Raw genomic sequence first — 17,349 nt, forward strand, 5'->3', positions numbered from 1 at the left:
CAACCAATGAAAATACCTTATCAACCATTTTTGCAAGAGGTATATTTCTTCATACCGTAAGAACATCGTAGAGACATGAGGGTGGGCTCTTTTGACTCATGACACCACTGTAACATTTTGTGAGCTGAGTATTGCCACTGCAAGCACCACTCACATTTCCTACAGTGTTCTAGTTGTCAATGCTCTTCAAGAAAAGAGGGAGAGATTTCACTGAATGAGAACACAGCTTTTTGCTGATAACTGTTATAATATTTTGTCTGAAATCAAGAGATTTTCCTAGTTTCTTTAAACTGCCTTTAAACTGCTCATCTGAACGCAACTTTACTTCCTCCTGTGCCCTTTTAGGCTTGACCCCGGTAATTGCGTCTTGCAGCTATATTTCAACTTCGAAGTATTAGTTGACACAACATTTTTACACGTTTGGTTAAATAACATTTTTAAGTTGAATTAATTCAAATTTGTAAGGCAACCAGGTAGCTTACTTTGTTAAGTGGAACCAACAATTTTTTTAAAGTAGCAATGTAGTAATCTTTACTTTTATTTCAAAGTGTTTTTATTGTTTTGAATGTACATAACACAAGTCAACAAAGATGCATTCTCTTATGTCATACAAGGCATTCCCATCTATAAACCACATACTTTGTATACCTTATCTCACATATCCCTTTTCATCACGGATTTGCATCCAGGGTTCATACAAATACTAAGAATGCACACAGAACCAAACAAAACAGAAAATAAAACAAAAAGAACGTAAAGAAAAAGAGTAGGGGAGATGAGAACCAAAATGTTTTTTTTAATCTATAGAATTAGCATCAAATACATTTTCATAATAATCCAAGAAAGGTTGCCATGTATTCTGAAATCTTTCTGCTGCGTTTTGGACTGTAGATCTTAACTTTTCAAGCTGGAGGAAGAACATGGTTTCGCACACCCAACGTGAGTGTTTTGGAGACAAAGGAGATTTCCAATTTGTGAGAATTAGTCGGCGGGCTAACAGTGTAGAGAATGCTATCAGTTGAGATTGGCCTCTTGAGACCCCAAGTTCACTATGTACCACCCCAAATATTGCAATGACAGGATCTGGATCAATATTCTTTTTACAAATATAGGTGAATGTATTAAATATCTCGGACCAGAATGTGCCTATGTTTGGGCATGACCAGAACATGTGAGCCAGAGAGGCAGGGGCTTGGTGACAACGCGTACAGTTGGGATCTACATTAGGGTATATTTTGGCCAATTTGGTTCTAGAGAGGTGCAGACGATTGAATACTTTGAATTGTATCAACCTGTGCCTAATACAGATAGACGATGTGTATATTTTATGTATAGCTCTTTCCCAAATCTCATCAGTCAATTCTATATTTAGATCCTCCTCCCATTGTACCTTAAGAGACAGAAGAGATGAACATTTCATGTCTTGAATAGCAGTATATAGCTTGGAGACACCACCCGAGAGATGAGGCTTGACCATCAGACAATGATCGAGGGGGCCGATATTTGGTTTTGAGGGGAATGAATGAAACTGGGAACGCACAAAATCACGGACTTGAAGATACCTAAAAAAATGTGTTTTTGGTAAACTTAATTCATTAACCAAATAGTCAAAAGAAACGAACGTGCCCTCTACAAAAAGATCTCCCACACTGTTTATGCCTTTTCTAGCCCAGGTGTGAAAGGCCGAATCCATAAGCGATGGCTTAAAAAGAAAGTTTGAGGACAAAGGCATAGACACCAGAGCTTGTGTTTGACCAAAATGTTTGCGAAATTGGGTCCATATGCGTAAACTGCCTCTTACGATAGGATTGTCCGTATATGCACCCACTGCCACTGGCAGTGGAGCACACAGCATTGAGGCCAAAGAAACGGACGAGCATGAATGCTGTTCCATCAGACACCAACTCGGACTATTCCCACCATTGGAAGCTCCGTACCATATTGCTAATTTGTGAATGTTTGCAGCCCAATAATAGTTTAAAAAATTTGGTAGAGCTAGTCCAGCATTCTCCTTACATCTCTCAAGAACTGTTTTCCGTACGCGAGGTATAGTCTTGTTCCATATAAATGTAGTAATGTACCTGTCAAGTTCCTTAAAGAATGATTTGGGAATGAAAATTGGGACTGTTTGAAATAAATACAAGATCTTAGGTAGCGTTACCATCTTTATTGAATTAATGCGTCCAGCCAATGACAAAGGCAGAGTGGACCAACGATTAAGGTTTTCCTTGATCTGTCCTAAAGCTGATTTGAAATTATTTTGGAATAAGTCCTTATATCTACTTGTGACATTTACTCCCAGGTATGTCATGGGGCCCCCTATAGTCCTGAATGGGTATGAGTCAAAGGATCGGTTCTGAGCCAGAACGTTAATTGGGAACAAAACACTTTTTGTGAGGTTAATCTTGTACCCAGAGGATTTACCAAATGAAGAAATGGTGTCTAGGCATTCTGGGATTGAAGTCTCCGGATCTGATATAAACATTAGCAAATCATCGGCATATAATGACACTTTATGGGCCAGGCCACCCCTTGTAATACCCCTTATATTATTATTAGATCGCAATGCCTCGGCAAGTGGCTCGATGACCAGATCAAAGAGAAGAGGGGACAGCGGACAGCCCTGTCGTGTCCCTCTCTGAACAGTGAAATATTGCGAATTAAAGTTATTAGTCCTCACTCTAGCTTGGGGTGCTGCATATAATGTCCTAATCCAAGAAATAAAGACTGGACCAAAGCCGAATTTGCTTAGAGTTTTGAAAAGGTGTCCATACTCAATTCGATCGAAAGCTTTATGGGCGTCTAGTGAAATCACAATTTCTGGCGAGTGAATCGAATGTTTAGAATATATTATGTTAAAGAGGCGGCGTAAATTGTGAAAAGACTGCCTACCCTTTACAAAGCCTGTCTGATCAGGATGTACAATTTTTGGTACTACAGATTCCAATCTTAAGGAGAGAATCTTTGTAAGTATTTTATAATCACATGTGAGTAGGCTAATTGGGCGATACGACTCGCATTTAGTGGGGTCTTTGCCCTTTTTGGGAAGCACAGATATTGTGGCTTGGGTCATAGATGTAGGTAGCTTCTCTTGTTTAAGGGACTCATTGTATACAAGACACAATAAGGGTATCAACTTCGAGGCAAAAGCCTTGTAAAACTCAATTGGATACCCATCTGGGCCTGGTGCTTTTCTATTTTTCATTGATCTAATTGCTTGACTAATCTCAATTTCAAATATCGGCTGCTCAAGGATGACCCTATCCTCCTCAGCTACATTTGGGAGAGTTACATTGTCAAGAAATACATGATCACTAGGATTGTCTGAAGAATATAAGGATGAATAAAATAATCTGAATTGCTCATTAATGTCTTTGGGATCAAGCTTTACTTCTCCATCCGCAGTTTGTATTTTTGTAATATAATTGGCAGCAGAGTATTGACGCAGCTGGTGAGAGAGTAACCTACTTGCCCGTTCTCCATGTTCATAGAAGTTTTGTCTAGATTTCAAAAATTTCTCTCCTGCTTCCGTGGAGGCAAGAAGATTAAATTCAGTTTGTAATGCTATTCTTTCTTTTCGGAGGTCAGCTGTAGGGGCCGAGGAGTATTGCTGGTCAACATCGTGTATTAGATTGATCAACTCATTGTAACGCCTAGACCTGCTTCTATTAAGACGAGCAGTGTATTCTATTATTTGGCCCCTAATATATGCTTTGAGAGTTTCCCAAAGTGTTAAAATATCAGTGTCTGGCAGCTTGTTAGTTTCAATAAAGAAATCAATCTCTTCTGAAATAAAGTCTACAAAGGTTTCATCAGACAACAAAGATGTATTAAGTCGCCAATTACATTGTATTGGTCTTCTAGCCTGGAGCCAAAGCTCCATAATGACCGGAGAGTGGTCAGAGATAACAATGCTTTCATAACTGCAAGACTTAATTGATGACAGCATTTTTTGATCCAGCAAAAAGAAGTCTATTCTTGAGTATGTTTGATGAACAGCGGAGAAGAAGGAAAACTCCTTTAACGTAGGATTCTTAAATCTCCATGGATCTACTACACCGCTAGAACTGCAAAAGGCATTTATAATGGTTGCAGATTTAGAGGGGGAAGGAGGGGCTGTAAATACTTTAGAACGGTCTAAAGAAGGTTTAAGAACTGTATTAAAATCTCCTCCCAGAATAAGATGATGTGTGCCCAGCTCTGGTATACGGCCAAACAATTGTTTAAAAAAGTCTGGGTTGTCACAATTTGGAGCGTACACACTAACTAGGACCACCGGCACGTTATAAAGTCTGCCCTGAACAATCACAAAACGCCCGCATTTATCACTTATAGCCCTAGTTTGTATGAATTGTACATTTTTGCCAATCAAGATGGCTGTACCACGAAATTTGGAATTTAATTCAGAATGGTAGACCTGTGAAACGCATCCTCTCTTTAATTTAGGGATGTCTGTTGTGCGAAGGTGTGTTTCCTGTAAGAAAATTATCTCTGCTTTCAATTTGTTTAAATGTGAAAACACCTTACTTCGCTTTACAGGATGATTGAGTCCCCTCACGTTCCAGCTTACAAATTTAGTCGCAGGTCTATTCATTCCATCTGCAGAACCCATGGCTGTTAAAATCCAACTCAGTGCTATTATGAAAACTCATCTCCAACTCTGAGACAAAAAAAAGAAGGTAAAGGGAAAAAAAACAAGAACACCAAGACAAAAAAAAACAAACTTTGCAGAATATAGAAAAAACTTTTAAATTACCCATTAACAACACAGACCCCTGCTGGTCCCTCCCCAAATGAGAGACTGCACCCCCCCAACCTCCCAAGCCACTATGAAGTTTCATGAAAAGAAGAAAGTAAAACTTACCAAGTGGAGCTGAGGCCCCACACAAACCTTATAATAACAATTAAGCTGAACATCTAAAACATTAACAAGACTATTTAGAACCATTACTCAATATCCCTGTGTACATGGAATAGAGAAAGAAAGAAAAATAAATAAAAAGAATAAAAAATTATCAGTACTTTGGTTTCAGCATATGTTGGAAAACGATTCTAAATGAAATATGAAAAACCAATCAGACATATAAACTATTGCATATACAAAGAAATAGAACACAATTACATATTCTGAATGAAAAAATAGCAACTTCTTAGTCCACATATGCAACTAGCCATCACCCACTGTCTAATGTAACTGAACTGATCCAATGATTCACTGATGAGCCGGTATAGTGTCCCATTGCATTACACTGCAGCGATATTGATCAGATATCGTGTTACCATGATATGTAGGCGAACAAACTCCCATCTTAATCACTCATAAGTCCCCTGACAAAGGTAACCGCCTTTTCTGGGTCAATAAAGCTCTTCTGCTGGCCGTCCCGTGTCGTAATCCTCAGTTTTGCAGGATACAACAGCCCATATTTTACTCCATCGCATTGCCGTAATAACTGTCTCACCTGTCCGAAAGCCGCTCTCCGTCGCGCCACATTCTGTGTATAATCGGGGAACACTCTGATATTGTCGCCATTTTCCGATACCAGTTTTGGAGATGTAGCAGCCTTTCGTAGAATGCTTTCCTTCTCTTGATAGTAGTGGCACTTGACAACAAAAGCTCTCGGGGGTTGCTCATCTCCCGGGGCTTGCTGCAAAGTACGGTGAGCTCTGTCAATAACGGGTGGTTTGTCCAGGCCCATCGCTTTTTGTAAAAGTTTTGCAACGAAGGTGCTCGCTGGGACACCAGCCTCTCGTCCTTCTTTAACCCCAAAGATACGTAAATTACATCTCCGTGATCTCGCCTCCAAATCCTCAGCCTTTGCCGACAAACTCACCACCTCTTTTTTCAGTTCAGCCACCTGTTGTTCCAGATTAGCGATAGCATCCGAGTGAGTGTTAGCTGCAGTTTCCAGGCCTGCGGTGCGCTCCTCTAGCACATTAACTTTGGTGTTAGCCTGATCGATTGCACCCTTCAGCTCGTCTCTCAAACCACTGATTTGCCTGCGTATTTCTTCATTTTGCATCTTTGCTTTCTCATCAATTTTGGCCAGCAGTTCGTTTCTTAATGAATTTATTGCTTGCAATATCGCTGACTGTCCCGAGCTCGTGCTTTCAGCTGGTTCGTTAGCTTTAGCAGCCTTCCTCAGGTCCGGCATGTTTATAAGCGGCTCAGCTCGATTAACAGAATAAAAACTAAAATAAAAATAACAACTCACATTTTATCCATGCACACAGTGTCTTTGTGGTTTCAAACAACGAAAAAAGTGTCTTGTTAACGAATTTTAAGGTTCATGTGGGAGAGCTCAGTTAAACACGTCTACATCCCTTCGAGGCCCAACCGGAAGTCTAGTAATCTTTACATGCACAAAATTTGCTTTACCTGTACTACATTCTGCATAATCCGAACCAAACGTCTGCGCAAGCGCACAGTCTGGGTTGCCAGATTCGTGTATCAAAACTATCCCTTACATTCAAAACTAGCTCAAAAGCACCCAATGACTATTCACAACCCAAATACCAATAAATAATGAACGAAATCATTTCATCTTTAACCCGCAGAAAAAATCAACTTGTGGAAACAATCTGAATCTGATAAAGCAGAGGACTTGGCAACACTGCACACCGCATCTCTCGTTGAGTTCACTCTTTATCTCAGAATAAATGTACAAAGTCAAAGCTGAGTTGGAGAAAGTTGTTCTTAAGAAGAGTTATTTTATTGCTTTATGTAGCCTAATGTTATAATTATTATTAGTAATGTGTGTTGCCATTGCCTTGCTATTGCATGTTTCTGTGACGAGAACAATGTAAAAGGTATTTTTGCATCTGATTGAGAAAATACAACGATTAACGCGTTGACATGCATACTTTTCTCTTGATGATCGGATCAAAGATCGAACTACACCACCCATTTTAATACGATCGAAACTCACTTCAGATCGATCTCAAGCGTATTGATTACGGTGTTTACTGTACATGAAGGCTATTTAACCCGATTGAGCCATCAATCCAGTTACAAACGGATCATTTTGCTCTTGTAATGTAGCCTGGGTTTCCCCATGCTGCCTTGCATCAACTTTACTTTGTGCTGCTCCATGACTGCTTCCATCTTCCATCATCTCGCTTTCTGATTGGATATAGTTTCGTTTCAGGTGATAATCTCATGAGCGTGCACGCATTTGTCCTCGGGGTTCCCCCCCACATCAGGATTTCTGAACGTAAATATTAAACATGTTTAATATTTATGATTCGCGATAGATGCGGCTCCGACGTTCTTCCGATCAGGTTCGGACACTCTTAACAAACCTCACACCAAGGGAAAATCTGATAAAATAATCTGTAGAACCATTAAGGTAATGTGGACATAGCTAGGATTGTCCTAATGGGGAAAATCAGTTCAAAATCAGCCCGATTATCTTTTGGTGTGTACCCAGCAGATTATGTTTCATCTGCCAAATGCATTCAGTAAATGTAAACCAAAACTGTAGACAAATATTACAATTCCATACACAAATATATTTAAATTCTCTCTAAACAATGTGTGGAGAGCTTTGAATATGGCAGAGATGATTAATGGCATGCAATTGATATTGATTTCCCTCCAAAGGCCTCATAATCTAGAGTCAAAACAATGTGGCAGGCTGTAAACTGAAGATTAAAGAGACTTCAGATGAAGAAAAACAATCACTTCATAATGAACTTTATAACGATCTTGGTTTGTGACGGAAATGATAAAGTGCACTGTGATAAAGATATATAATTTTTTTTAAAGGTGCAGTGTGTAATTTTTAGAAGGATCTCTTGACAGAAATGCAAAACTATATTATCAGGGGTGTATAAAGACCTTTTATAATGAACCCTTATGTTTTGATTACCTTAGAACAAGACCTTTTTATCTACATACACTGAGGGTCCCCTTACATGGAAGCCGCCATTTTGTGCCGCCATTTTTCTACAGAAGCCCTTAACGGACAATTTTTTTTACTAAGTTGTCTCCGTTGATGGCATGTTTGTCTGGTGGCAGCTACCATAGCTTCTCTATGTGTTTCAAAAGTGAGGGGTGAGCAGTGGACTAAGCCGTTGGTTGCGATTCGCAACCTCACCACTAGATGCCGCAAAAATTTACATACTGCACCTTTAAAGAAGCAGAAATTCAAAACTGATAAGCTTTTCAAAACTAATCTGTGCATGTCAGCGTGTTTAGACTCAAAACTCATTACTTTAAATGAAAACGCAGAAAAAAGGATTTAAGATAATACATTTTATTTGGGGACATGAATATCTTTCCAGAATGGTAACATTTTTTAAATAAAAATACCCCCCGCATATCTAATACCAATATATGTATAAAACAATTTACATGAACATTAAAACAAACATTACAGAAAGGCTATAAAAATGTGTTCATGTCTTTTGTCCATACGGTATATACTGTATTTCACATCTACCCTTCCCACTTTGGCAAGAGATCTTGAGAAAACAAAAGCAGGACAAAAGAAAGTATTATTGCACTCTTCTACAAAGAAACAGCACTTGTTTCTTGATTTATGATAACACCTCTATGGAAACAAACAAGGACAAGTGTGGAAAGCTTCAGAAGTTTGAGTGGCTCAGGTGATCGTGGGTATTTTCTGTACAGTAAATCTCAAGCTTCCCGGTACACTAAATATTTATATATAATATAATTACTCTGGTCACATCCTCCCTCTCCCACAGAGCGACGAATTTAAAGTATATGGGAAGAGGAAACATCCTGATGGGAGAAATGAAGGAATGTGAAAGTAAAATGCAGTTTCTAATGCTTAAATCTGGTTGCAAAAAATCCTCAGGAAACACATGTGCCTTCCTTCAATCCATCAAGTCACATGGGAATTGCATCTGGCCATTCCAAGCACATGACACACCTGTTCAATCCCATTGTCCTGGATGCTGATCGATAGGCAATCCATTCAGGAATGTGTAAACTTTGTGCAAGTCAAGAAGAGAAAGAGAGACCCGGTGACGAATAAATACTATTTCTTCTTAGTTCTTTCGTAGTTTTTATGTCTTTATGCATTCATCTAGGTTTAAGGCCAAGGGTGAGAGATCACACGGAGGAGGCGGAGCTAGGCATGCCATGCAGGGTGGTGCCACTGGGCGTGCCACTGATGGCATTGAAAATGTGCAGCGAATCAGACAAAGCTCTCTTAGTCCCGCCTTCCACAGTAAAGATCTGTTAGAAAAAGAGTGAGGAAAAGCGTTTGAAACTGACATTTGGAGATTAAACTATTCTTTAAGAGATAAGATGATACATTTTAAGCTGCATTACCATCCGATCTATGGGCCAGCATAAAAGAGAAAGAGAAGGATTGTCATGAAGAGTAAAACACAAACCGAACATTCATATTAATGAGGTGTCTATAAACCTATGGACAGTGACAATGACTCAGTACATATTTGAACCAAACAACCACCACATATATCCACTGATTTGAAAGAATTCATGTTTACTTTATTTACCTGTTCATGCATGATCTGGGAAAGCTCTCTGGCCAGATCTTTGTAGCTGGCCTTCATCTCATCATGATATTCGTGCTGGTCCTCCTTGATCAATCTTTCATTTATAGCCAGCGCCTGTCCACACGCTTCCACAAACTGCCTGCATGCACAAATATACATGCACATTAGCCATGCACACAGAAAAGGAGAGAAGACATTTCCGTGACATCCATTGCTTTCGCAGATGAAGGCAGATGGTGTTTATATACCTGAAGACTTCTTTCAGCTGTTTGACTTTGTTATCTGGGTATTTTTTGGCGCAGGCATCATCAAGAAACGTTCTGGCGTATGTAAGTGGCCCAGCATTGACCTGAAGAGAGAGAAATATTTATTCAAATGTCTGGACTCTTGAATTTTGGATGAATTAGAGATCACAAAGATAAGTGGTTTAATTAAAAGTGCAATTTATATGAAGCGTCTGCCAAATGGCATAATTGTAAAAGAACAGTTTGCAAATTGTATACTGGAAAGTGGTGGGTTAGGGACCGTCTAAAAAGTTCACTCATAGAACAAGACGTGGTAGCGATGGTCAACCATCATTTCATGGCAACACAACACTTTTTTGGGCAGCTAGCTGGCATTTAACTTTGAAATGTAGCAATAGGTTGTAATAAGATGTGACATAATTTTTAGAGGAGGAGAGACTCGTTTCCTATTACATAGTTTTTCTCTTGACAAAATTTTTGTGTTGTAGTCTAGTTCACAGCTAATTCACATACTGACAGAAGCCAGGTAGGTTTTGAAACCAAGCTAAACATTTTCCATTCAATTTTTAATATCATTAAATGTAAAAAAATGTAAATAAAAAAATGTTAAAATAATGTTAAAACTATTTACAATTAAAAAAATGTAAACAATAAAAAATTGTTGTAATAAGCTGGATCTGTGGTGCTGGAGCTGTGGTGTGACAACTTTTTCTCTTTTTTTTATTGACAATTTGTATGACAATTTTTCAAAAAAAAATTTTCCACAAAATACTTTTAAAAAATTATTTAAAAAACACATACATTTTTAAAAAATGCATTCAGTGTTTTTGAACTTTATGCATCACACACACACAACACACACACCTGTACACTGACGCTCCCTTGTAATTTGAGCTGAAGTCGGATCATGTCGACCTCACTGGCAGCGCAGAGAGAGCGGAGTTCTGCCACTTTCCCGCTCATCTCGTCTATGGCCACCTCGATGGGGCTCAGGTCTGTGTGGTGCTGATACATCACCGCTATCCGCTTCTTGACGTATGGGAAACAGTGAGTGGCTGAAATGCAGATAGAGAGTCTATATGTCACAGATGCGTGCTGAGAAACTGTGACTAGAAGAACAAACACATTTAAGTTCCTAGCTGAAGTCTAATTAGGCTTGAAAGTTTAACTTGCAGGTATTTGCATTCAGAAGAAAAAGCTCTCAATGGCCAGAGTTTAAATTTTAAAGAGCACCTATTTCACTGCTAAAAACCAACGTTATTTTGTGTATTTGTTATAATACAATGTGTTTGCATGGTTTATGGTTAAAAAATACATTCTTTTCCACATACCATACATTTTTGTAGCTCCATATTTCGAAAAGCTCTGTGTCCCTGATTGGCCAGCTGACCTGTACGTTGTGATTGGCCTGAATACTTCTGACTTCAGCAGGAAATGTGACACTCCTTACCATGTTTGAAAGATTCGGTTGCTAACAGGAGTTAACTTACAGGCTGTGAGTCTGAAGCGGGAGGAATTATGAAAATGTCGGTCTTGTCTACATCACCAATCCCAGGAAGTAATCTGTTGCCTACAATCCGTGTGTTTGTTGTAATCCAAAAAAACAGATTTACATTGGACACGATAACTCCGATCATCGTTTATATTGGGGTTTGTACCTTTTGCATATCGTTAACATGTACTAATACACAATTACACACTAAAGGAAATTTAAAAACGTGAATCGGACAATAGGTGCTCTTTAAATGACATATATGATCTAAAATAATGCTCAAATTAAAATCAAGAACAACTCATTTATTAAAATTGCTACTGCACATAACTGCATTTCATGGTTTACAATCACGGGATTACTAATGGAAGATAAGAACTATAATGTATTTATGAAAAATAATTAGAGGCCAAGGACATTTGTTCATAAATTATATTACCCTGTGTATAGATTGGCTGTGCATTACCCTGGTTGTATACATCCTCTAAACTGTGTAATATGTGCATTACTGCGAAACCAAACTGTATGGAAAATGGTATTTGTACTGTAGGACAGCATATCAGATTCCCACTCACTAGTGAGGACAGTCCTGCGTTTACACTGTTCCTCGACACCACCATGTTTCTTCCCTGACTCCGTAAACGGCGTCTCGAACACAAAACGCCGGATGTTGTGGCTCCTCTCAAAGTCTGTCTTTCTTTCCTCCAGCTCCTTCTCCTCCAGGTAAGGGGTCACGTGCGTCACCTGGATGTAGGCAAACTTTGCCTCCAGGTCTTTAGGGTTCACCTAAGACAGGTGAGAGAAGATAGTGGTATACAGTTTACATGGATGGACGGAGAGCAATAAAATGCAGATAAATTTATGAATAAACAGTATTCTTGTCTGGGGACAGTAGGTCGAAGGTGTTTCTGAAATATGCGTATCGTGAGGTCTCACATAAATACCGTTTTATCTCAACTATGACGTGAATGTCTTTGTGTATGTATGTGTATACATGTCAATAGATTACAGTACACAGTAGTTGATTGTGCTTTCTGATAAAACAGAAGTGTTTTGCTCACCCTGCCAGAGTCCTGGATCATTTTGACATTTTCTTGGCCAAACTTGTCCGAATAAAGTTTGAGGAGGCGCTGGGAGATCTCTGAGAGAGGAGTAAATTTTGGTTCTTTATAGATGTATTCCTTTCCATCCTCATCTTCAAAGAAACCCTACAACACACAAAGTGTCTTTGTCACAATCTGTGTAATAGTACATTTGTGTGTGCGGTACATGCATACTAGGGATGGACTTGATGGGTGTTACTTAATTATTTTATCTTTTTAGCAGTGATACTAAAAAAATCACTGCATTAACATGGTTCAATTTTTAAAAATGCATTGTGGGACCTTTGCATTTTATTTATCTGAATGTCTGAATGTTTTTAAAGGGGACCTGCTATAAAATGCACTTTTATAAGGTACTAGAACACCAATGTTCAACAACCAGCCTACACTATCAAATAAATAGTCACAAAAATGGTCCCAAGCTGTCACTGTACCTTTAAAATACTAATATAAAGCTAGGAACCATTTTTTGACCATTTTAATGCAGTTTCTTCAAATGATCCATTTCAGATTCTCCCCCAGAGCGACTTCATCATAGGAAAAGTCCGCCCACAACCGGTGACGATTGTCCCTAATAACATTTCATTTTTTAAGGAAATGTCTTGGAAAAAGTAAACAGCGCCAAATAACTATGCCTGATCTGATTCTTGTAAAACGTAATTGCATGAGATTATTAAACTAACTACTGGACTAGTCGATTTAAAATATGTAGTATGCAGAATTGCACATCCCTTACTGCGCGTTCACACCGGACGCAGGAGAGGCGGCAAAAACACGCTGTTTGTGCGTAGCTGGACGCTTGAACATTTTTAGTGTACTGGCTTCATTCGCGTGTGAAATTTTTTAGTCATTCGAGACATTCAAACGTAAATTCGCATCAACGGAGGGGCTTATATAGCTCAAACTGAGTAAACCTACCAGAGTGTTCGACCTCCTCGCACACTTTTTTCCAAATAAGATCCTTTTAATTCCCGTAAAAATACGCAGATGTCTCATATAGCGATAATGATTGTCCTCCATTGTTGTTTTGTTTTTCTGCCATCCGCTTGCTTCCTGTAATCACGTCACTGCTAGAGCAAGGTCCTGATTGGTAAACGCGGCGCGAAAATCCACCAAAGTGCAGATTTTTTTACTCAATGATCAATTAATGCGGAAAGCACCATTCGCGCTTTTCGCGTCTTTGAATTGACTTAACATGTTAATCACTCGTGCTTGCCGCCTCTTCTGCGTCTGGTGTGAACCAAGCGTGCCGCACAAGCCCTGAAAAGTGAAGCCAAAACGTCTCAATCGCCCCCCAGTGACTGGTCCTAGTTTAGGTCATAAACCCCACCTCCCCATGTTATTCAATGGGACTTGAGACCAACTAAACAATTTAATTACACTTCATTTATCTTTTTTCCGAAGCTGGTTTCTGTCATTTACTGTAGGTTTAACACGCTGATGTAAATTCAAGTGTTTGTTTTTAAAATTAGTTAATGTTAATGCTATGAAAACGGTGGTGTCACGTCATGATTGACAGCTGTGATATGCGCATTCTACGAGGGCGGGGCCTTGATTTCACAGCTTTACTTCCTGCTCACTACTGCGCAGGACTGGTCCCGAAATCCCTACTGCACAGACTCAAGATCCAAGATGTCAGCGCCGTATCGGGACACTGGCGGCTTCACTTTTCACCAATGAAGAGAGCGAACGGGTGTCGTCCATCTTTTTTTACCGTCTATGGTGTGAACGCACCATAATGCATTTACTGCTTGTGTTATGAATTTAAAGCAGGTTTCAATCTACTAAATAAACTAACATCAACATCACACAGGTGAAAATTAAAAGAATATGAATGCAAACTTCATATAAAAGACACAGACCACCAAGATCTTGTCTCTTTTAGAAAATGCTCATCCTTCGGTCCTTTAATAATCCCTTATCTGTTTGTTGGAGATGGCTTTGTAGATGTCAACATTTAGTATTCACTGAGCTTCTCAAGTTGAAACGTCGTAAGCCATAAAATCACATTGCTTCCTTTTGGTTTATGGTCACATTGTACGGCAAAAGAGCTCGGAAAATTTTGCCTAGCTCGTTTTTATTGTCCGAATCCATTTAAAAATGGCTTCTATAGTAAACAAAGCCTGCCAGATAGCTGCCTAGCTCAATGAGGATGAAGTAATGACAGGATGTACAGATGAGGAGATATGTTATCTGTTTAAAGATTGATGGACGGTAGGATGTTAGCGGCACACAGAGAAACGTGTCCTCAACTTCTGACCTAAACACATTAGGCATGCAGGCAAATAAGCAGAGATTTTGAGACCATTACCGTCACAAAGCAAAGCCTTGTCTGAGTGTAAATGAGTAAGACAGCACACACGACACACACACACACACACATTGTTCACAACAAAACTTACCGCAGCCTTAGGAAAAAGAAAAGAAAACAGAAAAGAAAGATTAACTTAGACCCACAATGCCTTTGGACATGCTTTAAACAGGATTCATGCAGGTCAGATTAATCATGCATACTGGATTTCTTATATTCATTTTGCAGGGATGCATTTTAATAAATTACATTTTTATGGGGGTTGCATCATAAATTCTATCTTAATTTCTTTATGGTCCAAGTTTAATTTCTGTCATCATTTTATTATCTACGTGCCATTTTTTTGCCCCTAACAGCACCAAACAAGACACTCCCCCGCTTGCGATTGGACACAAATTGTTGGTTCAGCATTAGTGTTAATGTGTGTTGGGATACCCAAAAATGTTTTGATGGTGTTTCTCAGGAAAATATCGAGGGATAAGGGCGGCAAGCTGAGCGGCAGGTGCTTCAAACTGTCAGGAACAAAGATTTGGCAAACATTCTGGACCTTTAAATCTCATTTTGGTGTTTAGAAATAATAATATCTATGTTTATGCATCCTTAGTACATTATCCCGAGTGGGTGGGCCAAGGTTTTCAATGGAAAATAAGTTTTAAAGGTCCACTGTGTAGTTTTTAGCGGCATCTAGTGGTGAGATTGCGAATTGCAACCAACGGCTCAGTCCAAAGTTTTTTCGAAACCCATAGACAAGCTATGGTAGCCGCCACAGGACAAACACATCATAGTCTGTGAAAACGTAGTGACACTTTAAGGAACAGTTTGTCCATTAAGGGCTACTGTAGAAACATGGTAGCACGAAATGGCGAATTCCATGTATGGAGTGGATGTAGATAAAAACGTCTTATTCGTAAGGAATAATTGACGACGGGCCATTGAATTATAAGAAAATAATTCACACCCAAGGTACACCGCAGGTGTGCATTATTTTCAAATAATTCAAAGGACCGGAGTCAATTATTCATCTTATACCACAGTCACCACAGACATTGCTCTGGTGCCTATTTTTAAGACATTTGACAAGTTAGGTGTGCGGTTATCAGAAATTAATGCATTCCCACGAACATTTCTCAGCCAATCAGAATGCAGCATTCAACAGACCCGTGGTTAATAGGGTAATAAAAATAATGCAGTTTATTTTGTAAGTGTTTATACAACACTGATAATGTAGTTATGTATATTAAATTGCATTTCTGTAAAGAAATCCTTCTAAAAGTTACACAATGCACCTTTAAAAAATATTATTGTTGGCTGTATCATGTTAATATTTTACGCTATGGATGTCAGAACTGCAAAGATTTTCAATAGATGGCCCTTTTGGACCATAGAGGAAGTTTTGAGTTCTAATAACTACCATATGTTTTCATGGCACATTGAACCCTTTTATCTCAGAAGATAAAAGGATTATTTGATTCCTCATATGACCCTTTAGAATAACCTGCAGGAATATTTTAGTGGCTATTATGCAATGTTTTACCTGGCCAAAAAATGCCACTCTGAAGTAGGTTCCAAGAAGCCTCTTCCCAGAATGCATCACTTCCATCACTTTAGTGTAAGCACGGTGTAACGTCTCATAAAGGTGGGCAAGTTTCTACACAAAAGCACAAACTATATTCATACTGTGTACAGTTCAGTGTGTACATATCGTTGAAAATGAGTGCACAGTATTCTGCTAAAGGTTAAAGTTGCACGGCCAATGACACACGGACTGTGTGTGTGTTTACCTCAAAATCCCTGCGTTGTTCATAAATTGGGATGATGAGTTTGTAGATGTCTGAAATGAGTTCATAACGTTCAGCTTTCCATAAACCGTCAGCACAGGCTTCCAGCAACTCCATTAACACCTCCTGCATACAGACACACACACACACACATACAGACTACAATTACATGGACTCACACACTACACTCACTTGTTCATAACATAAGCCCTTTCCACATGTGTTCATGATGTAAACAAACTAACCTCCCCACAAAAATGTGTCACAGTTAAAGCTACTAATTAAAGTTGTTTTATGTTATTAGTGGTGGTTGCTAAGGCTAACATCCTTCTTACTATTGCTCTAAGTTAAGGTTGGGGATTTGAACAAACCAAAGTATTAAGCTTTGATGCATAACTCATCCACACAGATTATGCATGCAGAAATATCGCCGTAGACAATTCACATAGTTTTCCATATACTGTATTTACTATTTCAGTACATAATACTTTGTTGTTTTCTCCAAGCAGTAAGAATGAAGTCAGTTACATTTAACACGTTATCATGTTTAAATCCATTCAATAATTTAAAACTAGAGCTGCACAATATTGAAGAAAAAAAATATGATATGCTATAACTAGCTTCATAATGCAATATACAATATGTGATGGGATAATGGTTTAAATTTCTAAGATCAAATGTAAACATTAATGAAATATAAATCAATATATTGTTTCACGTGAATGAGTAGGCAGAATGATTTATCATTTTGATGAAAAAAAAGATTTAGTTCTCAAAAATCTTGTGAAAACATGTTTAGTATGGCCTTATATTAGCGACTTAAATTTTTTTGCTCTCTTAAAAATACAAACATGTACATACATGTTGCTCACATATTATTGTAGAAGAGTTTTTGCTGAACACATTGTTATAAAACATTTGCCATTAT

General features: G+C 38.6%; 1 protein-coding gene across 6 annotated transcripts in view; it reads right to left on the reverse strand.

Moving 5' to 3' along the window:
* Positions 1-8,250: 8,250 nt before the first annotated feature.
* Positions 8,251-17,349, reverse strand: part of dock9b (dedicator of cytokinesis 9b) — a 94,944-nt gene continuing 85,845 nt past the window's right edge. For all 6 annotated transcript variants that reach the window (XM_065240176.2, XM_065240174.2, XM_065240173.2 and 3 more), the window contains exons 46-53: positions 16,425-16,547; positions 16,178-16,291; positions 12,291-12,437; positions 11,805-12,015; positions 10,602-10,792; positions 9,741-9,841; positions 9,493-9,631; positions 8,251-9,205 (exon numbers count right to left, since the gene is read on the reverse strand). In XM_065240176.2, the coding sequence (XP_065096248.1) occupies positions 9,080-9,205; positions 9,493-9,631; positions 9,741-9,841; positions 10,602-10,792; positions 11,805-12,015; positions 12,291-12,437; positions 16,178-16,291; positions 16,425-16,547 (1,152 nt within the window). In that variant the 3' untranslated portion in view covers positions 8,251-9,079. The remainder of the gene's footprint in view (positions 9,206-9,492; positions 9,632-9,740; positions 9,842-10,601; positions 10,793-11,804; positions 12,016-12,290; positions 12,438-16,177; positions 16,292-16,424; positions 16,548-17,349) is intronic.

The sequence above is a fragment of the Paramisgurnus dabryanus genome, chromosome 7 (genome assembly GCF_030506205.2).
Source record: "Paramisgurnus dabryanus chromosome 7, PD_genome_1.1, whole genome shotgun sequence".
In the NCBI taxonomy this organism is placed as follows: Eukaryota; Metazoa; Chordata; class Actinopteri; order Cypriniformes; family Cobitidae; genus Paramisgurnus; species Paramisgurnus dabryanus.